This window comes from Sitophilus oryzae, unplaced genomic scaffold (assembly GCF_002938485.1).
Source record: "Sitophilus oryzae breed Bouriz unplaced genomic scaffold, Soryzae_2.0 scaffold_158_pilon_pilon, whole genome shotgun sequence".
Lineage (NCBI taxonomy): Eukaryota > Metazoa > Arthropoda > Insecta > Coleoptera > Curculionidae > Sitophilus > Sitophilus oryzae.
Window position 1 is genome coordinate 532,575 of NW_022146269.1, and position 27,580 is coordinate 560,154.

The following is a 27,580-nucleotide window of genomic DNA, read 5'->3' on the forward strand; positions in this document are numbered from 1 at the left end:
AATATATATATATATATATATATACCTATTTATAGCAATAAATACTTTGACAAATAAACTATGAATAATACAAATGCAGCAAATGTTTTACAATATATTATAATGAATAGGTACATAAGATAATGGGTAAAATGTAAAATATATTATAAATTTTGGGGTTTGAAAATCGATCTAATTTAACAAAAAACATTCAATATCTACTAATAGTGATGTATTATTATTTGCATTCACAAAATTCATATGTATATTTTGCAAGTATCAATGTTCAAAAAATTATATATTTGCAAATAATACAATATCATAAAAAAAAGGCGTCAGCGATGGCTATGAAATAAAGATCGCTGTCATTTTATATGTAAAATTATTCTAAAATTTTTGATTTTTTTGGGATTTAGGTTCGGGAAAAACGCTGATTAAGTTTTCATTTGGGTTTTCATTATTTTTTTTTGGTTTAAAAAAATGTTTCGGCTAACATTATAGCCTTTATCAGTATTGTGTCATATGAAAAAAATAGTGTCGAATATAATCCAAAAGATTACATATAAAATATTCACAACCTAACCTAACACCACATAATGTTTACTGCAATTAATAAATTAATATAAACTTGTCAAAAGACGACCACATATTTTTTAAAATTATTATTCTTAACACTAAAACTATCTACATTGACTATGGAGTACGATTTCAGCCATAATCAATGCAACCAAAAATACGAGGAATAATTATGTTTTCCATGTATTCTACAACATATTTATTAATCCGTAGTATCTAACAAGCGTGACGTCATGAATCTCGCTCCGAGGCTGTTCTATTAGAGACGGCATTGCGTCAGCATGGCCGCAAGTTGCTACCCTAATAAAATTAACACTAGAAAAGCCTGCGGGAATACAGTCACAGGTCACAGGTTACCTTCATAGAAGTTAGTTATATTAAAATTTACCCATTATACATTTTACTCAGATAAGAATCAGTGGCCTTGATATGGTTTAGAGCCAGTCAACATCTTGGTCACTCCCAAATTGAGCTGGCGGTTGCCTTGTAGCAGAGCCATCATAAAAAAAGAAGAAGAAGAAGAAGCCCGCGGGAACTGTCAAATTCAAAGTTATTCGTTTCACAGACTATATATATGTGAGGCAATGTGGGGAGGTAATGTGCACATTTTAAAAATATTTTAAAATATACTGGGTGTTTCAAAAGTAAGATCCATACCAAAGTTATATATTTTTTCCTATGGAACACCCGGTATTTTATTTCATTTTTGGATTCTTGGGCCCAAAAAAAGGCATTTATTATAAGGGTTTGATATGTTTAAAAGCTTTGGTTTTTGAGATATTTAAAGATATTTAAATATGCGTGCTATAATACAAAAGTTTGTCAACACCTTGTACATTACTTTTCAGAATTAATTCTTGTGCTGACTTTCAAGCCAGAGAAATAAACTTTACACTTACAATAAATGCCTTATTTTATGCCCAAGAATCCAAAAATGAAACAAAATACCGGGTGTGTGCTCCATAAGAAAAAATATAACTTTAGTATGGATCTTAATTCTGACACACCCTGTACATTTGAAAATAATTTTAAACTATGCACATTGCCTCTCTACATATAATATACCCATAAAAAATTTGTTTCTACATCTTTCCGTTTTCGTATAACCAACCGAGGCGAATGAGGTGCGCCACCCTGTATAAAATATATTTTTTTTTTTTTCTGTATTTACTAATTCCACTTTGGTGGGTCATTGCTTATGGCGAAGCCAGAACTAATAGATACAGAGACTCTATTGTTTTAGGATATACTACTTTCAAGCGAATGAAGATATGAAAAATATACTTTTTTATGGAGGTCTAATATTAACAGTATGTGTAAAAATTCTTCTTATAGTAATCATATATTTAAGACATAAGATTAAATTTACCATCAAAATAATTCAAGAAGCTTCGATAATTATCTTTGATATGCCTCTTCTAATTTCTATTCCAGTAATTGTAAGTATTATTTTCTCGATTCTAATTCATTAAAGGTCATTATTAATATTTTTCTAGAATTTTCTTACAACAGCAGCACTTACAGTAATCTTTGGAGTGATACTTTCATGTATGGTTACATCGGGGAATTGGATATCTCAGTCGAGCGATCATGTCATAACTAGTGTTTTGTCATTCACTATTATTTATACTTTTAGTGTATATTCCTGGCTATACCGTATTATCGGTGCCATAGAATATATGATTGTTGCCGGAGCAGTTGCAAACAGATACTTTACCAGGTATTTATAGATTATAGTTGAGGATTGGAACCTTTGGTGTTACACAGCAAAATAAAAACACTAAATCACCACAATACACCAAAACACTTTTACTTCTACACTGGACGCGCGTTTCGCTAACCATGTTAGCATCATCAGCAGATGATTATAAACTAAAATACAATCTACAAGTTGAGCATTTATATACTCGCTCAGTGGGCACCGAGTGGGCGTGGCAAGATCTAGCCAACCGAGTCAGAGCCCACCGAGCGTAACAGTTAAATTTCCGCCACTAGGGTGGTAGGAACAAAGAACTTGAAGGAATTGGACCGTTGTCTCTGTTCATACTATCTTTACATTTATTAATTCTGATGCTTTCATATGCATCTAATTGCCTGTAATTTGAGACTTGTTTAATTAATTTTAAATTATTAAGATCTATACAATGTTCTTTATCAACAACATGTTCGGCAACGCAAGATTTATCCGGTCTACCATATCTTATCTGAGCTAAATATTCTTTAAATCTAGATAATATTGATCTTCTAGTTTGCGACATATTTCTGATTACAATCTTTACAAGAAATTTCATAAATACCCGACCTTTCCAGTGGAGGTGTTTTATCCTTTGAATTACCTAATAGTTGTTGTAATTTATTATTAGCACTATACACAAGTTTATAATTGACATTCTTAAAAATTCCTTTTAGACCACGGGATAACTCTCTGTCAAACGGTATTGAAAAATATTTTGACGTATCTTTCTCCACTTGAAAAGTCGAATTTTCAGAAATCATTAACCTATACCTACGTTTTCTAATTATTTTATCAACTAGTGAAGGAGAATATCCATTACACTCAGCTACATTCCTAATGTAATCTCTTTCTGTTTCATATCTTGAAAATGGAAAACTAAGTAATCTATGAATTAAGAAATTTAAACTAGCCATTTTATGTTCAACACTATGATATGATTCATTAGGAATATATTTGCGTGTAGTGGTATTTTTCCTATAGATATCAAATTCCAGGCAATTATTATGATTTCTAATAACTAATACATCTAGAAATGGTAATCTGTCGTTGTTCTCAATTTCATGCGTAAATTTAGTGGAAGGAAAACGATTATTTAATTTAGAAATAAAATTATCTATGGTGTCTGAATGTGTGTCAAAAACAGCAAAAAGATCATCCACATACCTAAACCATACTCTTGGAAAATACTCAAACTGATTCTTAGCCTCTACTTCAAACCTGCTCATGAATAAATTAGCCAAAAATGGAGACAATGGTACAGCAATGGGTAATCCATAAGAACATAAAATGGCTAGTTTAAATTTCTTAGTCCATAGATTACTTAGTTTTCCACTTTCCAGCGAAAGATATGAAATAGAAAGAGATTGCATTAGGAATGTAGCTGAGTGTAATGGATATTCTCCTTCACTAGTTGATAAAATAATTAGAAAACGTAGGTATAGGTTAATGATTTCTGAAAATTCGACATTTCAAGTGGAGAAAGATACGTCAAAATATTTTTCAATACCGCTTGATAGTGTTATCCCGTGGTCTAAAAGAAATTTTTAAGAATGTCAATTATAAATTTGTGTATAGTGCTAATAATAAATTACAACAATTATTTGGTAATCCAAAGGATAAAACACCTCCACTGGAAAGGTCGGGTATTTATAAAATTTCTTGTGTAAAGATTGTAATCAGAAATATGTTGGGCAAACTAAAAGATCAATATTAACTAGATTTAAAGAACATTTAGCTCAGATAAGATATGGTAGACCGGATAAATCTTGCGTTGCCGAACAGGGTCAGAACTTCAATGTAAGGACATCGAGTTGGCGAGTCATCAACTCGAGGGAGAAGGGTCATGGTCAGGTCCTCACAATAGGAATTGACCTCAAATCAAAGGAGGCAATAGAGAAAGAGGGACATATCCTCTATTATAGATACGGGACAACACCGGTATCAGGTCTAAGGAGAGACCAAGTTAAAGAGGTGGAGAAAATGGGGACAGATCCTCCAGCCTCCACCTCACGGGTTCCTCAGCTGGAGGCAAGCTCCTCGACTGTGAAGGGCGGCACGGAGGGCCAAACTCCAATCGTGGAAGGGTGTGTACCCTCGGAGGAGGATCTGTTATCAGAGGAGAATGGGAAATACTCTGTCCCCTCTACAACAGAGGTACGATGGGTTATAGACCGTGGGATGACTAGGGGTCGTCATTTTCTTGACAACTTCTTGATCTTGTCTTGATTTCAAGAAATTACTTCTCAAGATCAAGATTTCTTGACAAGAAATCAAGAAAATCTTGAAATTTCTTGAAAATATAAAATAAAAAAGAAATACTCATTTACTTAGGTATTTGTAAATTTAAAATTAATTGATGGATAAAAAAATTATTAAGCAAAAAATATTTGTACGAAGCGGCACTTTGTCGGATGTCCAATGTCCAAAGTTGACATAAGTACGTCCAAAGTCGGATGTTCAAAGTTGGCATACTGTGGGCCAACAATGTTATGGCCCACGATATTAGAGTAAAAAAAACTTTGCAAAGCGGGTCTACTTCAGTGGCATACAGACTTTTTGAATTAACGTAAAACTTTTAAAATAAAAAAAAATAATGCATTTTAATGTACGCCACTGAAGTAGAGTAGCTTTTATCATTGTTGTTTTGACTGTTTTTATCTGTAGTAGTCTTTGAATAAGAAGACTAAGGAAGGAGCATATCAAAAATCTTAGGTACACCGCGATGGGCCTCAAATATGGCCGACTTAAATTCCGGTTTATCAGTGTCGTTCTAATTTTATTTAAAAAATGTAAAACTATGATGTAGGGTAGACGTGGGGTAGACTCAATAATTTGTTGTTTTATTTTACGTTGTGAATAAATGTTGGTCGTTATTAAAATTGTTATAAAAATATATAATTCTAATAAAAATAGATAAGTTATAATAAGTATTTATTACCACAAACATCCGATACGCTACTGAAGCAGGTAAGTCAAATTAACGTATCTAAATTCTTTGACATCTAATCTTTGACAAGTAATAAATAAAAGCTAAAATGCAAGAAAAATATATAATTTAGTTAATTTAAGTGAATTTCATAAATGATCGGTTTACTACACGTATGTATATTATATAGTCACTTACTAGCGAAAAGTTGTTCCATTATTTCACTCAATTTTTGCCGAGATCTACCGCACGCTACACAACCACCTATTTTAGAGTCTTTTTCGATAAATCGCGATAGTGTCACTGTTAATTTAAGTGCTGCCACAATTTCCATCTAGATTTACTACCTTTATACAACTATCAGTAGTAGAATAAATAATGAATAACATAAAATAAGCTCCGTAAAGACTGACAAATCCACAAAATTTCAAATCAAATTCAAATGTGTCAAATGAATCGTCAAACAGAACTGTCAAGGATCCCCACCCTAGAGTGCTTTTATGGCGCTTTTTCCGCCCACCATGCATGAATAGCATTATGCTCCTTCCTTAGTCTTCTTATTCAAAGGTAGTAGTATTATCACCGTCACTATACTCTCAAAGTCACTAATTAAACTTCTACGTCCAGGTGTCTAAGGTGGTAGGTATTCTAAACCAGATTTAATTACGAATTGGCTCAGATTTGCTGCTCAACGAACCATCACAATCACTCATTTTAATATTAGATAATTATAATAATAATTAACAAAATTATGTAAATCTGATGAGATGATTTTGGCTACTGTAGTATAATGAGCCCAAAGTTTTTGAAAATTAGATGCCTGACCCTCGATTTGATTTTACGCATAAAGCATAAACATCACATTAACCAATCTCACCTCGACTTTTAAACAGGGGTTTCCCCTTTAATAAACCAATTTTAAGCGGGGGTTCCCCTTTTGTCAAGATATCAAGAAATTTCAAGATTTCTTGAATCAAGACAAGAAATCAACTTTCAAGAAATGGTCAAGACAAGATTTTTTTTAAATCTTGAAAAAGACAAGACAAGAAATTGCTTGTCAAAACAAGATTTCTTGTCTTGCCGATCCCTAGTGATGACTCCCAAGGAAGGGCACAATAGATTATATAATTACAATTATTAAATTTTTGTTAATGTTCTTTATTTTTAGGGCGAGGTCTTATAGGAAACACCATATACTGACAGCTGTAAGAAATGTCTTTAAATTTCATTTGGGCACTTGTGTTTTTGGATCTTTTGTTATTTGGATGGTTGCAATTGCAAAATTTATAATATTAAGGGCCCTCAAAAGAGTGGTGTTCAGATGCCTGATAAGGCACACCGTTGAAGCTGTAGAAAGGATAGTGTCATTTTTAACCAGGAACGCTTATATTATATGCGGTAGGTACAGCTTTTCGAAAATGTATTTATTTAAGGGTCTTTCAAGGCAGGCTAGTGATGAATAGGCTGTTATATCCACCAATAGTACAATATGAAAAAAGTTGTGTGTGCACTGTGTGCACATATTTGAAGTAAAACTTCTTACTAACAGCTATTAAATTGAAAAATTTGAAAAAGTGAAGTTTGAAATGTTGAAAAAGTAATAAATTAAAAAGTAATTTTTTACGTGTAACAAATGGATTTTTACACGTAAACAATAGTTTTTTGTATGTAAGACAATTTTTTTACGTGTCACAAATAGATTTTTACGCGTAAAAAATAATTTTTTAAACAATTTGCGCATAAAGTTCTTCTGTGACTTTTGAGTATCTTTCGTAAAGTTCATTTCTGTTCTCCTATATTCTTCACATTTCACCGAATTCGTATCTCTCGTAGTTTCTGAGATACCAATGTTGAGCATCGAAATTGTTACCACCTTGTATATGAATCCCATAAGGACAGAGATGTACCTTCTAAGCAAAGTATTTGAGATATCAGTTACAAAATACTTTTGAAAAGGGTATTTGAAATACTAGAATAAAATACTTATTTTCTAAATACTTTTTGAAAGAATTTTTATCTTTAATTTTTAAAGTTATTTAGCTTATTCCATAGTAATAATTATTTCATTAATAATAATTATGAACATGAATCACGTAAATCAGAGAATATCTTTATTATTTAAAAATTGCAGTGTTTCCAACCAGCGGTACTGTCAGTAGACCCCATGTTGCCGTTACTTGCAACAGAGGATTCACAGACAGAGTCCTCTTAAAACATGTAATAAGATTGTTCTTTTGTTTTTCTTTTTACGTATTCACCATTGTTGTTCAAAGTATTCAATTTTTGTTTGTCATTTCGATCAATTTTACGTATTTCAGTCAGGACAAGATTCTTGACATGTTTTGAGAGTATTTCTTAGGACTTGTTGTAGACAACTCGTTAAAATGGGACTTGCACATCGAAGCCTTATCAAAGAAACTAAGCTCTGCCTGTTTTGCGCTAAGATCAGTTTCTAAGGAACTTAACTCATCAACCTCTAGAATGGTCTATTATGCCCTTTTTGAGTCGCATCTTCGTTATGCCCTTCCATTCTGGGGTACTTGCTGCGCGACTAAATTTGATCGTATTTTCAAACTTCAAAAGAGAGCAGTTCGGTACTTATTGGAACTAAACAGTAGAACTCACTGCCAGAATTTCTTTAAAAATTTCAAAATACTGACTCTTCCTTCCTTATTCATTTTTGAATCCGTTTGCTTAATCCGCAAGCACATATTCTCTATTCCGGAGAGGCCTTCTCACAATGCGGAGCAGGATATTTATCTGCCAACCCCGAGCTCAGAACTAGTTAAGGGCTCAATACTGTACAATGCCAAGAAAATGTACAATCATTTGCCTTCGAATATCAAGTGACTTTCATTCTTTCTCGCATTTTGCAAAGCTCTGAAATCATACTTACTGGAGGGGGCCCTATATGCGGTAAACGACTTTTTTGTTGATAAAAATGTAAAATTTTGATCATCTCACACACTGGTTAAAGGTCTAGTATTTAATATTTAATATTTTATAACTCTTGATTTTATGATATATAACATGATTTTATCCTTTTACGGTTTTCCTTTTGTAAAATTTTCTAGATACGCCTGTGTTCTGCAATGTCCATATATGTTTTATTTGTAATTTTATGACGTAATTTTTTTTGAATTGATTTGTATTGAATGACATTTTTTTTTTATTATTTGTATATTTGTTTTTGTGCTTTTTTGTTTTGTGAATGCTTTGTCGATGAAGCTGTTTTGGCTTTTTGTACAATAAAGCGTTGTTTTTTTTTGTTCTTTAAATGACCTTAACACCCATTTCATTTTAAAGAATGAAATCATAGATAAATGAAACAAGTTTAGATTGGAAAGTGCCCATAAGGACAATGTAAATACTATTTGGCGCTATTCTTGCAACGGTCGCGACCCAAAACTTTTGAAAATTTCGGAGCGGTTCGGCTTTTTCCGGAATTATATCGCCAAATATTGTTTATTCAAATTTATTATTATTTTCGTTTAATTTTTTAAATAAAATACAGTGTGTTGCATACAAGAAACTTTTTATTTTATATAAGGACGCATGTATGAAATACCTATGAAACACTGGAAACCGACGTTATGCCATGATCCACGATGGTTTTTGCAGTTCACAGTTCACAGTTCACAGCACAGCTTTTTAAGTTTTTAATGCCACTTTTTCACAATTATCACCGGTTGGAGTAAATAAAACTTGAATTAAACTCACAAGATAGCAATAATTACTTTGAAAATGTACGTTATAAACACTTTTCGGAATTTCTTTAATGAGAGCGGTTTAGATTTTGAAAGATTATTATGATTTTTGAAGATTCTGACTTTGACAAGAGAAAATTATTTCTGTTTTTGTTTGCCGTTGTTCTTAGCGACCGCTATAGCAGCGCCAGATCGCGTATAACGGTCGCGACCCAAAATAATTTCGCGACCTAAAATTTTTACGGGCTTTCCTATCTAAACTTGTTGCATTTATCTATGAATGAAATGGGCGAATTATCTCTATGGCAACTATAACGTTTTGCGTTTTTTAGCAATCCATGGTGATCCGTTTATTTCATCCGGGAAAAAGGCTGCCACATTATTAAAGGAACATCTGGGAAATGTCATTGCTTTAAATGTTATTTCCAAATTAGTTTTGTGGATAACAAGACTTCTAATACCTGTAGTTAGTGGCCTGATATCACTTGGGATCAGTGAAGTTTTACCAGTTGAAGTAGGATTATTATAATTTGTGTAGGGAGAACATTATTAATATTATATACTGTTAATTTGTAGATACTTATGACCCGACCTAATTTTATAATGATTATTACTGGATTTGCAGCGGTTATTAGTGTCTTTGCATTCAGTGTGTTTGATGTAAGTATTTTTTTTTAAATACAGGGTAGCCTACTGTTTTTTAAAACGCTCTATTATATATCAGGATTCCTGTTTTGAAGGAGTCTTAAATATGCCGAAAATTTAATCTACAAAGGGTAAATCACTCCATATAAGCTAGGGCATTGTAAATTTTTTGGAAAGCGGATTGAAAAATTGATATTTATTAAATATTTTTTTTGGACGAAAACATTTATTTTTTAGCCAGGGGCGGATCGTGAATTTGTGGGGCCCTGGGCTGAAACTACTTAGGGGCCTACATAAGTACTCAACTAATAGCCATATCAAAAAACTGTTTCTATAATGATATATTATTATTCTTCTTCTTTACGTGCCGTCTCTTTCGTGGAGGTTGGCGATCACATTGGCAAAATCTTCACGATTCTCGGCTTTCCTTATAAGTTCTTCAAAATTAGGTGAGTCCAGTTTCTGATGTTTCTCAACCAAGATAGTTTCTTCCTGCCGAGACCTCTCTTTCCTTCAATCTTACCCTTAACTATCAATTGTAAGACGTGGTATTTTTCATTTCTCAATATATGCCCTAAGTATGATGTTTTTCTTATTTTTATTATATTGAGCAATTCTCTTTTTCTGCCTATTCTGCTGTAGACTTCGGTATTTGTGATATGTGGATTTAAGTAACATAAATGTTACTTAAATCTACGCAAGTATTAGTTGTACAAAAGGCGACCTTATTGCTGTGGTAGCAATCTCTTCCAGGCAAACTTTGGGTGAGAGAGAAACCGAAATAGTGATATTTAATAAGAATATAAAAAAAACAATAAAACAATTTTATTTATTTACTTATTATGAATTAGTAAAAGAAATTGATAGGTTGTAGTCACAGAAATTGACAGTTATTTGGTCATCACATTCCAAGTCTTTTGATGGTCTTTTGTTAAATCACAATTTATGGAAAGAAGTGATAAATTATTTAGTCGATGGTTCGACATTGTTGTCCTATATTTATTTTCTACATAGGACATCTTGGAGAAGGAGCGTTCTGCTTCACAGCTAGTGATTGGCAATGTTAAAAAAATCTTTAAAATGGTATAGCAGTTAGGGAACATGTTAATAAGTTTATTTTCATACATGAGCATAAAAATGTCACTGCAAGAGGTGTAAGACTCAGACATAGATTGGAGTAAGTACGATTTTAATTGAATGCACTCATTCACTAAATGCTCGTCTACGTCATCGGGATAGTAATCAATAATATGACGTGCAATTTCCAAATCTATGTTTTCGATATTTTTGTCTTGCAAATCCATTAAAAATTTGAATTTTTTGCTATATGTCTCATAGACTTGTCTCCTTTTATTTAAATCCATAATCAGCTTATCCAACGCAACTTTTAACGTGTCTCTTTAAATCTTTCTGCGCCGTATACTGAGAATTCACCTGTAGACTTATCTGAAAATTTTGGGATAATGCGTCTCTTGTTTATGTAATTGTAGTCTATTATTACACTAGTACTTAATTTTTTAGCTTTTTCGTCGTATTCCTGTAACATTTGATCTGATTGATGTCGTATGTTGCTCACAAAGTCTTTTAAAGAAACAATTAACTTGTTGCCTTCACAAATGTCTAAACCAGGGCTCTGTATTTTTTTATTAACTAAATGAAATCTCTCCAAAACTTCTTCCCAAAAGATAATCAAAATTGCAGTCTCGAGTTTCGCCATTTTATTGAATAAATTTCGTGCCTCTTTCCGGAAATCAACTTTCTCAACCTCATTTTCGCTGAAACTTTTGAAAATTTTCATAATGTCATCATAATTATTTTTTAAGGCTTTGACAGCATCATAGTGGCAAGGCCATCTTGTCTGGCTTAAACTTTTAACCTGAATTTTAATTTTATTTCACGATTCAACAGTTCCCACCTATGGGTCTATTGTTTTTCGCGGGGCCTGGGGGCCCCTTGTAACCTCGGGGCCCTGGGCTGCAGCCCAAACAGCCCGTAGGTAGATCCGGCCCTGTTTTTAGCACTATAATTAGTGGAAATGTTAAAAGTTTGATAACTTTTTCTACTAATTGAAAATGTCTACCACTAATTTTGACGTTCTGAATGCTTACATTGAAATTAAAGGAACAAACTTCTACCAAAGAGTACAGTGACGACAAGAGACGACAGTGAACAAAGAAGTCGAATTTCGCGAGAGAGACGCAGATATATTAAAATTTAAATGTCCCCTCAAGTCCCATTTTGTCTGTTGCCAAGTATATTTCTTTGAAAAATAAACAAGATTTTCTGAAAATAAATTAAAATTATAAGAAGGATATAAGTAACGTATGTTAATACTGAAATGTAAATTTTTAGTTTAGGTTGGTTTAGGTTCTTTTTTCGCAATGTACTGATAATTTCAAAGAAACAGAATGACTAATAAGTTGATCGATTTCAAAGATAAACAGATAAAATCTCAAAATCTAACAACGGCGTATTTTATCTAATCTAACAAGAATCTAACCTATGATTTTGACGCTAATCAGCTGTGCTAATCAGGCTTAAACATAAACAAATCTGATTAGTTGTTTTCTTGCATTTTTGCCTTTTTAAAGTTTGTTTTCAGAGTTTTTCGACATATTATCGTTTTGAGAGCTTTTAAGGTTTAATTTTAGTATCGTTTTTGTCGCGTACTAATTTGTAAATATTGTTAAATATGAATATTGAACAGGACACGAGTAGCAGGAAAAGACGAGGTGATGGCAATGTGTGTGCTAAAAAAAAAGAATAAAAATAAAGACTGCAAAAATAGGTCTTATTCTTCGACAAACATAATATTTCACTCTTTTCCAAAGGATCCTGAAAAGTATTTTTATAGAAATATACTATATAATTATGTTATTAAACTAAATGTAATCCATAGATCGAAGACATGGTTAGAAGCTTGTAATACATTTAAAAAAAAATTGAGCAACTCTATTTTTTTGTACATAAACTCCACACTGTGATTTTACACTTGTTCAAGTCCATATGTAAAAAAAATACACGCAAATAAAACATTTCTTACAAATCGACTTGGTCATTTTATCTTGTTTACCAACGATATACAAAATATTGCTTTTATTATCTTTATTCCCGACAAATATGTTTCTAATTATAATTTATTTTATATAATATTTAGAAAACTAATTTTTTTTTCGTTTCTATTTATTTCTTTACCCATACAGTAACTATTTATAATCTATACAGGCAAGTTTTAATAATAGTCTATTTCAAATTTCCCGCGAAAAAATTACGAAAATTTAAAGGGACAAGCGAGACAAGGTCACTCTCCCCACCACTCAAACATGAAAGGTACCGCGCGAACTGTCGTCTCTTGTCTTATCTACTCTTTGCTTCTACGCTCATTCGAATACTAATTTATTACACGCCACTAATTTATTCCACTAATTGCGAGGTTCTGAATGAAGCTTATAGCCGGAGAGCTGGCGACATATTTAGAGAACATATTTTAGGCAAGTTAGAATAACAAAAAAAAAAAGTTTAATAAGTTGTAAACCCAGAATCCTAAGTGTGGCTGGGGGGTTGGGGGTATTTCGCTACTGCGCAACCCATAACATTTGCAAAAAAATAAATCCAAAAAACATTCTTTAGACAACTTGAAATTTGTTTATTGTTAAATTTTAGCATCTATTTAACCTAGAAATAAGTGTGCCAGACTTTTTTTTCGGGTTTAAAGTGTAACCAGACCATTCCAAATATGTTTAATTATTATACCTGGAAAACATACTTTAGGCATTCTAAAATTTTTACAGCGTGTTTATTAGATGATATTAAAAAATATGTGTTAATTGCCAGACGAATTCAATGGGATTTAATACTTGCCAGACGCGAATAAAGATTTTAAATGAGCGCGACAAAAAAGTCTTATGTGTATCTATAAGCGCGAGAAAGATAGTTTATTGAGACCCGTCGGCAGTCGATGCGGCTGACGTAACAGTATTTTGGAGTATGTACTTCAAATTTTCATAAAAACAATTTTTTTTCGGTTTCATTTCAATTATTTGCAGGCTTTTAATTCAGAAATTATTTTGTTGGAATTAAGTTACCATGTACAAATATGTATTTATAAATTAAATATTGACGTACATAGTGTAAATAGTTTAGAATAATTACTGCAAATAAATATTTTAGTAACTACTAATTTCGCTACTAACTACTAAATTACAATGGATAAAAAACATTTAAGTTGTGTAGTTTGTAAAAAAGTTACTAGTGACAAAGTTATTGTTTTTGATGAAGGCAGACTACAAAAATGCACAGAATTTTTAAAAGTGCGCTAACAACATGGTTTAAAATTTAAAGAAGTGTGTAAGGTGCCTAAATTTCACTAGACTATTTTATTTATTTTTCTCAATAATTTAACGCTAGTTGATATTATTATTATTAGCCTGAAATATCGATCAGTTCAATTCAATAAACCAAGAATAAATAAATAGTACTTACATGTCAACAAAAGTAATTATTCCATTCTTATTTTTAACTAAACATATTTCACAATTAAGAACACTTTTTTTTGCAGCGCAATACTAGTTCAATTTAATACAATTTAATATTTATTTTAGCCCAAATATATAAACTAATTCTTTCCGCCGTTAATTCTGTTTATTTACTAAATACGTAGGTTAGAAATATTTGAATTGAAACGTCAAATATTTATCTATATTTTTATTAACATTAACTATTAGGCAACCCAAAATTTACTTTAATAAACTGATTATATATTTTTGTATTTTATTTAATCAACAGTAATTAATGAGCCTATTGTCACCTAGTTAAACTCAGTTAATTTATGTTGCTCTATTTTAATTTCTAATTAAAATTTTCTAAGCATAATTGTCTTAAAAATATCGTATCGATCCGGCAAGTATGTCATGCGCAATATCTCTAGATTGTCATTATTTATTAATTTTGAATGTTTTGATAAGCAAATTTCCATATAACTTTCATTAATCTCGTTAACTTTATTCGATAATAAATATTCTATTAATTATATAAATTATTGATATTAACTTTATTTTCCTTTAACATATAACTTTTTCTTCATGTCTTTATTTAGCTCATGGTTGGCAATCCATATTTTATCAAGGGCTCGTGTTTTTATCTGGCTATTTCTTTGTCGCAAAAAAGGTTTTCGTTTTTCTTGGAACTACCTTGGTTTGGTCACTTTATGTTCAGCTAGTGTGAGGTACAGAGGCCCCTCGGTATTTTGTCAAGTTTTTTTCATTTTTACCCTTGTGCGGATTTTCGAGTGTGCCTCAAAAATTACTGCAGCACCCTATCTTACCTTTTGTTTTTTTTTGGACGGTGCTACAGTTTACCGGTGACGGGATTTTCACCTCAAAAAGCTGACGTGGGTCAACCAAGCAGTCCGCCTTTTTTTTTCTCATCGAGCACCCCATTCCATCCAGGGGAAGACCTAAGTTTAATCACTTGAGGATTCGTAGAAAACCCTGAGTTAGCAGGTAAAGCTTATTTTTTTTATTAATCCATTTCTTTCCACTTTTTTTTCCTCTTAAAAAAACTATTTTTCTTATGGTATCTCGTACTATGGAGAAACTATAATATTATTTCTCCGTAGTATTTTTTCGTCTGGGTCAAAGAAGTTTTTTTTGTCTGGGCCGGAGAAGTTTTTTTGTCTGGACCGAAGAAGTTTTTTTCTTCTGTATTGAAGACTTTTCTCTGAGCCAGTTTTTTTGTTGGAGCAGTTTTTTTGCCGTATCCATTTTGCTTTTCTGGAGGAGTTGACAGTCGGCGGTTGACAGTTGACAGCCGACGGTGTCTGCCCAAGTCAGATGTTAATTTAGAAGATTTTCAGCTTTTTGGTATCGTACAATTCAATTTTTATTTTTTTCTATTTCACGATTTAAATTTTGATGGTGCCTACAAATACTGACCATAGATAATTTTTTTCATTATAATACAATTAGAATAAATTTTCACATACACAATTCTGTTGGTAAAATAATATTTCATTTTTTTTTCTCATTTAATTTTTTTTTTGTAAATTTAATAATTTAATACTACTGACATAGTTGCTTTTGTCTATATTTAAATCTATTCATTTTTTTTTATCGATATCTGAATTTCTTTTTTTTGTAACTATTAGTTCATTATTTTATTTATTTAATAATTATATTATTAATTATTAATATTAATGAATTAGCTTATTATTATTTATTTCATTTATTACTTTGTTGATTAATTTGATATATTATCTGAATTTAGTTGCGCTGATTTATACATATATTTTTTTTGTAAATCTTACGTGATCACGATGGTGATCCTAGGTATTTACGTAATTTTAAGGTACCTAGGTATTTACCTAAGGTACCTAGGTATTTACGTAATTTTACTACTTGCGTATTATGATATATATTTTTCTTGGTGCATAATTTTTTTTATTGATTTATTTAATTTAGTGTTTTCTATTTGGTATTTTCTATTTACTGTTTCCTATTATTAACTTTTTATATTTTAATAGAGGTACTGAAGGCTAATCAGTTTGCATTATTATTTTTTTATTACCTTTGGCCCTACGTCAACCTTATTCTCTGAAATCTAATAATATTTATTTTTGTTTAATCATTTACTTTTTTTATTTATCTATTTGTAGAGCTTGTAAGGCCCTAAATACAACTTGGGGGATTTCTGACTTTTCTCCGTCCAAAGTCAGTGGCGCTCTTAACCCGCCCCTACTCTCCGAGTTTTCTGAGCTAGGGCATAAATTTGTTCACGACTAGACCCCTGCAAATTCCACAAATATTTATTTTTAATCGTTAATTTAATAATATTTTTTTTTCTTCTTATTTTTTTAATTTTGTTTTCTTCTCTATTTTTTTGAAATTTAAAAGAGCCAAGCTAAGGCCAAAACGCGTGACAAATTTTATGTTTTACCAGAAAACGTAGTCCCGACAAAAGGGTACCATGTACAGTGAAATAACACTCGAACACTCAGAAATGCTTTTTTAAAAATTTATTTATTACAAAAAAATTGGTTTTAGTACATGTGTATGCTATGATGGTTGACAATCAACTACCTAATTAAAATGAAATAAAATAAAAAGTAAAAAGTATATGTCAGCTTAATTGTCTTGGTGGGAACGGCTGTCTCTCTTCTTCTTATTGAAGGACAGGAATCTTCTGATATATTTAGTGCTAAAAAATTAAGTATTCTGGAATTTTATTAAAGTACCTACCATTGTTAATCTTTCTAAATAGATTCAAAAGTAAGTAAAAGTGCTTTACTTTTATGCTTAGGCGTTAAAATGACTTTTTTATATTGTCAATCAGGTCGCAAAATTAATAATAATATTATTGATATATAGATAAAGATTGTCCAGATACTAGGAGATGTTGAAAATCAGTATTATCTATTTTCGGCTGATTTTGAAGTATTTTTCCTCTTATATCTTGTAGTTCGTCTAACTCGACATTTTCCAGTGATATTGTTAGGTCCATATTTTGTGGCGAACTGGTTAGGGTGTTTATCTTTGGGTAGTTAAAACTTTGTTTAGAATATATCTCAGTGTTCTTAACTCTTTGGTTAGGAGTTGAGAGTTCACATCCCTCTGGAATATGAATTATAAGGCTTCCGTTTACTTTCAAAATTTCTTCTTGATGGTGGCAGTGTAACTTGATATTTTCTTCATCGGGGATTATAAAAATCCACTGATTTGAATTTTCGATATGTTTGATGATCGGCCGGTTGACGCGAACATTGTGTTTTTGACAAGTGGAAAGGTTTTTTAAGCTCAAAAACTGGACAGTGCAGGGGTTGACTTCTTGGATTTCTAGTAGTTCCACTTCATTGCATAGGTATTGCTCTTGGAAGATCTTCGTGCAGGAATCGCTCGAGTACGCGTAGTACAATTTATTCATTATTAGAAATTTATTTTTTGGAATTACAGCCTTAAACTGACTTTCTCCCATTATTGGTACGGAATAAATGTGAAATAAGTTAAAATCCGAAGGGTGAATAATGGGTATATTTAAGATGTATGTAATTTTATTTTTAAAAGAATAACTTTCTATTTTAATTAACTTTTCTAGTAACAAAACATTTTTATGATCAAGTTCGATAGGTAATAAAAATGTATTTGAGCCACTCTGTATACGTTTCAGTTCTTCCAAGAATTCCAATGGTTTAATTATACTCGGGTGCATTATCCCTAGTCTAGCAAACGTAACTGAATTTTCAATATCTTGTGTAATAGAATAAATAATATTATATAGTTCTATAATTTGATTTAAAACATCTTTTATGAACATAGAATTTTCGCGGTGAACTGTTCCATTTATTATAAATGCAATTTGTTCTAATTTAGATTGAAGCAGTTTTTCATTATGCATTATATTTTTTAATGTATTGTTAAAATTATCGATTAATTTTATAGATAGCGAATTTTGCATTTTAATTGTTTCTGATAATTTATTTTGATTATTTTGAAGTTGTAATATTAGTTTTTCATATCGTTCACCATCACTAGCATCTAGATTACCACTGATAGCTTTGAAAATAGATCCCAAACCATTTATTAGTCCACGTTTTTTCCTTGGAGAATATGGAACTAATTCAGATAATTTATCACTTAATTTGTTTTCGATAAAATTTAAGACTTTTATGTAATTTGAGGAATCGTTTAAATATGTTGTATGTTTGCTAATTTGAAGTTTTATATTTTCAGATTGTAACTTTAACTTATCAATTTCTTCAATAAGAGGCTGAAGATCGTAAAAATGTATTAATTTATAATAATATTGTGTAAGCTTAGCCGTTCCAATTTTTGCTGGATATATACCGGGGTTGTTCACTAAGTTCTTGATTTCTATTTTATCTTCCATCCCCAGAATTACGGGTATGCTGAAAATAAATATTATCGGTCATTTAGGGTTTAAATTTAAAAGGTTTTTTGAGAGGACGTTTTAAGTTGTCCATATGAATTTTATCTTGAGCATCAGTAGAGACCGTTTTGCTTTTAGTATTAATCTGCTTTAGTTTTGTTTTCTTGCCAAACTTATTGGCAGTTTTTTGTCTGGTGTGTTTTTTGACAATTACTTCTTCAGTGTCATTGAATATTTCCGGGTCGTCACGGGTTTCGTTTATTTTATTTATTCGTTTTTCTTTTTCGTTTACTAGGTTTTCATTTATTTTTGAGTATAATAAACGGGATCGTTCTTTATGATCATTGACATAGTCGTTAATTAATATTTTATCGATATCTAAATTAAAAGGGCTGTTTTCGGTAATATGTCCATTTATGATGTCTATAGGTTTGAGTTTTGTGACAGAATGGAGCGAATTATTATACGCTAAAATGGCATATACAATTTTGTGTGATATTGGTGTTTTTAAGAAACCTCTTGTGTTAAGTAATCTAACGTGCTCGATCAAGGTTGAATGGAACCTTTCGATTGAACCTTGAGATTGGGGGTGGTTAACTGAACAAAAATGTATTTTTATTTTGTGTAAGGCTAGCAGCTCTGAGAGAACTGAGTTTTTAAACTCGGTACCATTGTCTGTTATGATTTGATCTGGAACTCCGTGATGAGAAAAGAATTGTATAAGATTATTTACGATTTCCGTACTGCAAAGTGATTTGAGATGATATGCTTGGGCATATTTCGAAAAACTATCGATAATTGTTAAAAATTTATTTTGTTCAAGTGTAAAAGTGTCCATATGAAGGATTTGGAAGGGTTTTGTTGCAGTAGGTGTAATGTTCATCTGTATTTTTATAGGGTGTCGCTCATATTTGCTTTGTTGGCAAATTTCGCAATCATTGATGAAAGTTTGGATAGAATTTTTCATAAAGGGCCAATAATATTTTTCTTTTATTCTATTGTAAGTTTCATCGATTCCTCGATGATTAGACTTACTTTCATGATAATTCTGGATTATTTCTTTCAGGTCATCGTTGTTAGTTACATCGATTAATTTTTTAGTGCATTTTCTGAGTTTTAATGCAGAGTGTTTGAAGTAATTTTGAAGAGTGTTTGAAAAGGGTTCATACAGGTCAGGGTTTTCGAAATATAAATAATATAATGTATCAGGATTTATGTAGGTTTTGACAAAATCGATTATATCTTTTTCTAAATTATTTTGTGAAGTTGTAAAATAATACGTTTCTTTTCCAAATAAAATTTTCGTCTTAGGATTTGCTGGTGAGTGTAATACTGAGTTAATAATTATTTGATTTGCCCCGTAATTAACTGCAGTTTCTATTATTGGAATACCGAAGATAGGATGATTTTCCGCGTTAGAATGGATTGTGTGATCGTCAGCATTTTCATCTATCTCACGGTGACGGTCAAGGTCGGGTTCAACGTGCATGGAGTTGTTGTTGTCGTTAGGTGGATTACTTACGTTAGGCAGATTTTTGCTGTATAAATCTAAAGGCGATTTCTCAGTATTATTATTAGTGCTGGGTGGATTTTGAGTAAATAAATTTAGATCGATATTTTCGATTTCATTTCTATCGAGTTTGTAAACTTCGATAGGCTCGGACAAGTCTAACACAATACTGTTAGTTGTACTATTCAAAATAGTTGTTATGGCTTCGCCATTATAAGCCATTGTTAAACTCTCAGGAATTTCACAATTTTGAATTTTTGTGTGAGGAATTATAACTTCGCCATTTTGAATAGAAGTTCTAACTTTAATGAGTTGTTGTGATCTCGGTGAAACATTTATAGAATATACTGGATTTTGAGTTCCGTGAAAAAACAGTTTAATTTTTGCATATGGTGTTAGTAAATATCCATCTTTAAAATTAATGTTGGCTTGTAAAAATTTAAGAATGTCAAGTCCAATAAGCCCATTAAAAATATTATGGAATTTAAATAAGTAGAATTTAAGATATTTTGTTTCCGGTAAATTAAAAATTTGGGAGGCTGGAATTTCAGCGCTGTATTTATGTGATGATTTTTGAAATACCGTAGTTACGATAAACGGATCTGATTTTATTGAATTTGGAAAAAATTTATTAGCGACTTGTGGATCGATAAATGATTTGGTCGATCCAGAATCGATCAATAATTTTATATTATATTCAGGAAAAATTAAATATGCTAATTCACTTGAATTTGTTGTGTTTAATGAAATTATTTTCGGTTTTATGTGTCTTGATTGGGAGTAGGAGTATCGTGAAAATTTTGTCTGTCAACATTCGAAACAATATCTGTCTGTATTTCGGTTTCATTGATATCTTGATAATTGACATTAAATTCCTCGTAATCTTGAGGTTCAGAGTATTCAATATTTTGATCATATGTCTCTTCTTGATTTGCCTCTGTATTGAAAAGTTCTTCGACAATAATATTTGGATTTTTACCAACATTACTAAAATAATTACGATTTTGATTTTGGTTAGAAAAATTATTTCTATATTGGTTTGATGTTGACGGACCCGCTCTATTTACGTTTGTAGTGTTTCTAGTAGAGACACTCATAGGTGTAGGTGGTGGAAATCTTTGTCCAGGATTGGGTTTAAATACATTAACATTTGAAGGTGTTTTAAAAACTTGGGAGTTAGTAAAAAATTTAGGTTGTTGATAGTTAGGGTTAGGCCTTATATTTATAGGTTGGCTAGGAAAAGTATTTTGTCTAAATTGATTATTTTGTGTATGCGAATTTAAAGGTAAATTCTGAGAAGAACCGAAATTAGGTCGCGGTACTTGTGGCATTTGTTGTCTAAATTGTTGTATTTGTGCCACAGGTGGCCTAAATATATTTTTGTTACTAGAAAAATTTTGAAAATAATGAATATTATCTTCAGAAATTACGTATTGTAAAGCTTCTCCCAAAGTACTAGGTTTCATGCAACGTATAGTAGTTCCCAAAGGTTCTCGTAACCCAGACAAGAAAGTTTTTAGAGCTATATCCTGATATAAATTTTTCTTTAAGTTTTTTGCCTCAGTAGTTGATTCGTGAATGTCAACATAACTACATAGAAGATTTAAAATATTTAAACATTTATCGAAAAATTGCTGTGGCTTTTCATTTGGCAATTGTCTTAACATTACTAGATCTCTATTGAGACAACACTCATCTCTTTGATCAGCAAAGTTTCTGGTTAAACAGTTTTAAATCTTCCCATGTGGCTGTATTTTTGAATGCTTACAACCATTTTGGCGTTGCCCTTAAGCTTAGAAATTATAGAATTCATTAAATATGTATTTTCAAATTTATTTGGATTACTATGGTCATAAAAATTATTTATTAACGATTCACTTATAGATATGTACCTATTTTAATCTGTTAGGGATTGCTGTCGAATTCAGGCAAACAATTTAAATATTCAGCTTTGAAAGTTTGTGTCATCTTGCTTATATTCGAATTTAAATTTCTTTTGTAAAGTTTCGTTAATTGGTTGAGAGTCAGTTGAAGGTTTGTTAAAACTTAATTTTTCAAAAATTTCAGAAAGTTCTTCCATAAATTGTACTTACAGTAAGATGAGAGCGATTCTGAGCATCCTTTTCTATGAAGAAATTCACCAGGTCTGCAATGTAGTCTTCGCTGATGGTTCCTTCTGCAAATTTGGACAATGTTGTTCCAAACTTCGATGTTCTGCTCGAGCGAATTGTGTATTGGTCCAATACGAGGTCGGTTTCTTTGATTTTTGAAGAGCCGCCAGTACACTTTCCACTTTTCGCGAACAACTGTCTAGGATCTGTTCACAGTCAATCGTTAAAACGAAAATTCACGTTCGATACGGGAATTCTGTGTATCCTACCGACTGCGCCAAATAACTCTCGAACACTCAGAAATGCTTTTTTAAAAATTTATTTATTACAAAAAATTGGTTTTAGTACATGTGTATGCTATGATGGTTGACAATCAACTACCTAATTAAAAATGAAATAAAATAAAAAGTAAAAAAAGTATATGTCAGTTTAATTGTCTTGGTGGGAACGGCTGTCTCTCTTCTTATTGAAGGACAGGAATCTTCTGATATATTTAGTGCTAAAAATTAAGTATTCTGGAATTTTATTAAAGTACCTACCATTGTTAATCTTTCTAAATAGATTCAAAAGTAAGTAAAAGTGCTTTACTTTTTATGCTTAGGCGTTAAAATGACTTTTTTTATATTGTCAATCAGGTCGCAAAATTAATAATATGAATATGTCACAAAAGTATAATAATAATTATACTTTTGTGACGTTTGAAAAAATATATTTTATATTACGCTAATTTTTAAATAATTATTCGTCTTTTTATTCTTTCAGATACAAAATACTTAAATTAAAGTCTTCTTATTGAAAGGATTTCAATCATACATTTTTATTAAAAAATGTTTCTTTTTATTTATTCAATATTAGTTAGTTTTTTTTAAGTTTTTACGACTCCAAAATGCTGTTACGTCAGCCGCATCGGCTGCCGACCGGGTCACAATAAACTATCTTTCTCGCGCTTATAGATACTCATAAGACTTTCTTATCGCGCTCATTTAAAATCTTTATTCGCGTCTGGCAAGTATTAAATCCCATTGAATTCGTCTGGCAATTAACACTAGTAGTGGGAACTATCGAATGAATACTATCGAAACATTCGATAGTTACAATTCATTCGAATAATTCGATAGCTAGTAAGAAAACATTCGTCGAAAACTATTCGAATAAAAATTATCGAATAGATGCGTCATCTGCCTTGAAATATTGTATTCTAGTAATTCGGCAGCAAAAACCATTCATTTATAAAATTCATTCATTTATCAAATTCATTTATTCGTCAGGATCGATTTTAATAAAATATAAACTGGATTTTAGTTGTCGTCCGGCGACGTAGGTTTCTTTCCTAAAAACCCGACAGCGGTCGGTGGCAATGCTATGAAAGAAGCCGGCATCTTTGATTTTGCGGAGCCAAATAAAGATAAGGACACATTATTTTTTTATTGAGGTGCTAGTATTTACACAGAAAATATATTATGAAGGGCGCTGTTGCCATATATTCGTATTAGTTGGTATTAGCAAAGAATATTATTCTTTAGCATTAGTTAGTTAGGGATAGTATGTCTCTATGTTTTGCATTTTTTTTATTAATATTCTGTTGTTACACTGCAATAATAATTTTTATTTTGGATGTAGGAAAATGATTTTTAATGTTTTTAAGCAAAGACTAGTTTAATAAATAATAACAGTAGTAATTTGTTATACCTATTAACAACAAAATTTACAATCATTTAATAATATAAACATTTTTTTTTAAGTAGTAGCAAAATATAAACAACAAATAGAAGTCAAAAGTATTTATATTAGATCCTATTTAAAAATAATATAGTCTCTAAATAGCAACGTTGGTTTATTAAATAATAATAATTACAGAACTAATTTGTTATATTAACAACAAATTTTAAAATCATGAAATATAAACATTTATTAATTTTCTAAGCATGCAGTGTAATGGAAGGAAAATATAAGTAAAAAATTAGAAATCAAAATTATTTATATTACTTTATATTACTATTTAAAAATAATATTTACTTTTGCTGGCATTTACTTTAAAAAACAAATGAAATATTTCTTCGCAAAAAACTACATGTAAGAGAATTAGCATAAACAAAATACAAACATTGTTAAGTTTTTTTTTTAAATTGGCACGTGTAAAACTTTCAATTTAATTTTCTCACCCCAAAATTTGAGTTCGATAACCATTTACTTAACCACATTACTTAAATATGATTATTAAGTTCAACTAATTCATATTATTAAAACATCTAAAATACAAATATGTAGGTATTTTTAAAATTAATTGTAAGTTCATCTCATCTCTCTAAAAAATTGCTACTTCTCAAAATTTCCCTTTAAAAAAATGCAATCTAACCTAACCATAATATACCATATAAAATTAAATAATTGAAAGATCGGGCTACGGAAAATCACACAAATTTTCGGAAAAATTTTGACCACTTCGCACACAATCGTCAATTAAAAAAAAACTACTATTTTAGTATTTTAAATATTTTAATAAACGCAAAAATAGCATAGTATTTACAAGGCAAAGTTATAATAATTTGGTAGAACTAATAATGCACTGACGCACACAAAAATCAAGCGAATACTAAATTTCATTTATCAAAAGCATTCGATAGTCGTGGCGCAACGATAACCATTTAGTCGTACGGCGAGGTTGTCACATATGCTTTTGTATACAAATGAATGAATGATTTTATTCGAATAAAACCATTCGATAGTTGAAATCATTCATTCAGTAACCATTCGATAGTTCCCATCGCTAATTAACACATACTTTTTAATATCATCTAATAAACACGCTGTAAAAATTTTAGAATGCCTAAAGTATGTTTTCCAGGTATAATAATTAAACATATTAGGAATGGTCTGGTTACACTTTAAACCCGAATAAAAAGTCTGTCATACTTATTTCTAGGTTAAATAGATGCTAAAATTTAAGAATAAACAAATTTCAAGTTGCCTAAAGAATGTTTTTTGGATTTATTTTTTTGCAAATGTTATGGGTTGCGCAGTAGCGAAATACCCCCAACCCCCCAGCCAGACTTAGGATTCTGGGTTCATCAGTTAATAAACTATACATTTTTAGTTATTCTAGCTCGCCTAAAATATGTTCTCTAAATATGTCGTCAGCTCTTAGGCTATTAACACCAATGATTTTATTTTGTTGTTTTAGTGTACCATTGATACTGTTTTTGTTTGCTATTGTGAAGACATGCGGTCGAATGATGGAGATTCGAAACCATATTACATGACCAGCAATCTTATGCTAGTTATTGAAGATTCCCGGAAAGTTTATGAGAAGCAGATTGATAATACCACAGATAATAAAAATATAATATAAAAACTCGCCTTAAAACTGTTATAACTAAAGCCCCATACTCACACTTCGCTACTTCACTTCGTTCCTTCCTCGCGTCCCTTCGTCCAAAAATCATATATTTACTATGGGAAAATGTCGATTTTATGCGACTGTGTGTTCCTTCCTCCTTCGTCAAAACGCTACTTCGTCCGTTTACTTCCTCGAAACGCTCCTTCCCCGTATTGTCGGTTTTTGGAGGAAGTAGCTAAGGAATTATCACGAACACAAAAAAAATATTAAAATATATAAAATATATAAATCGATCTTGGATTTCATTCGTAGTTGATTCCTTGATTTGGCAGTACGTTTGTACAGGGTGTCATTTTCGTGTGTTTTGCAGAGTTTCTCGTTTATGAGTCGAAATACAAAGATGCGGTTTTCACAGTACGCTGTTACTTTTTTATGAAACTAAAGATGCTACATACAGATATGTCCTAACTCTCTTACTTCCTAAAATACAGGGCGAATCTGAAATTATTGCATTTTTTCGATCCCCTTTGTATCATAACTTATCGAAAAAGGTGAAAAACGGTCTCCCGTACAGTTTTTCACGTAGAATGCAGTGACGTAACTATTTCTTCGTTGAATCTGTCTTTTTAAATTGACTAAAACTTATATGTTTTTTTAAATGCGATATTTTGTATATTATTTTATTTTCCTTGTTACGAGCTTTCTAAAATACTTATTTTCATAAACAGGGTAAAAATGCATTATTTATCTTTATTACATAGTCGGCCGGTTTAAATTAGGTAATCAAAACAATCAACTAATTTATTCGACGTAAAATGTTGGTTATTGGCATGTTATTTAAAAGCAGCACAAGTTCAGTTTCCGTGTAGTTTATCAAAATATCACGATGCAAAACAAAATTATCTGGTAAAATTAAGTTAAATAAAATAAGAGCCGTTTAGCAGTTTAGCAGTACCTAAATAAATAAATATAGAGTATATTATAATTCGAAAGCTCATAACAAGGCAAATAAAATAAAGAATAATATATAGAGTGTCCTGTTTAAAAAAAAGAACATAAGTTTGAGTCATTTTTCGAAATAGACAGCTCCCAACGAAGAACCACTTTCGTCACTGCCATTCTACCTGAAAAACGAGACACGGGCGGTGGGTAAGTACTCAATAGGTAGAACAAAACAAAAAATCAGGGTAGCCGGTATATACCTGTACATTTAGATGAACAGTCTAATTTTATAAGAGGTATTTCCAACGACCGCATAGTAAATACCCGATATAACACCAGTAATGTCAGGAATACGAGTATATCTACAATATTTCTTGTATATATTGTAGATATAATATATGGTATATTTCTATTCCCGGTATTATACCGGGTATTTACTATGCGGTCGTCGGAAACTCCTTTTATTAAAATTAGGATGTTCATCTAAATCTACAGGTATATACATATATACCCAGATTTTATTTATCTACAATTGGGTACTTACCCACCGCCCATCACTGACCCTTTTCACCTTTTCGATAAGTTATAAGATAATCGAGATACAAAGGTTATCAAAAAATGCAACAATTTCTACTAATTAAAAAATAAAAAGTAAAAGCTAGGATAAATATGTATTTATCCTAGCCTTCTTAGTTCAAAGTTATTTCTTATTTCTTATGTAGCATATTTAGTTTCATAATAAGTAGAACAATGATGTGAAAACAGCATCTTTATATATCTACTCATAAACCAGAAACCCCATAAAACACACACAAATGGGACATCCTGTACATCTAGCAATCGCCAGTCGATATAAAAATAATTCACACACAATAGTCTAAAAAATGGAACAAAAAAACAATATTGTCTTCATATTTGTGAAAAAAATACATGTCCATATTTATGTAATCGTAGCGACAAAAATAAAAAAATAGAAATAATGTGCATGATGCCTTTACAAAAATATCTGAAGAAATGGGGATTGACATCATTAACGTTCAATTAGTATGTCATATTTCATGGTTTCGATATAAATTACATAATAAACTTTACTCTATTGCTGACTCGCCTTGTACATTCATACTGATATACCTTGGACATGATACTGAAATATTCGGATTTATTAAAATTAAATATATTATTAAAATTCAATTTTTATTTTTGACACGACAAAGAATTGCAGTTTTATAAAA

At 30.9% G+C, this 27,580-nt stretch overlaps 1 protein-coding gene across 1 annotated transcript in view; it reads left to right on the forward strand.

Moving 5' to 3' along the window:
• The window catches only part of LOC115879853 (choline transporter-like protein 1), a 62,528-nt gene extending 37,104 nt beyond the window's left edge, over positions 1-25,424 (forward strand). Inside the window, exons 7-12 of the mRNA XM_030896871.1 lie at positions 1,799-1,994; positions 2,052-2,275; positions 6,385-6,614; positions 9,256-9,437; positions 9,500-9,583; positions 25,251-25,424. Of these exons, the coding sequence (XP_030752731.1) occupies positions 1,799-1,994; positions 2,052-2,275; positions 6,385-6,614; positions 9,256-9,437; positions 9,500-9,583; positions 25,251-25,418 (1,084 nt within the window). The 3' untranslated portion in view covers positions 25,419-25,424. The remainder of the gene's footprint in view (positions 1-1,798; positions 1,995-2,051; positions 2,276-6,384; positions 6,615-9,255; positions 9,438-9,499; positions 9,584-25,250) is intronic.
• Positions 25,425-27,580: the final 2,156 nt, after the last annotated feature.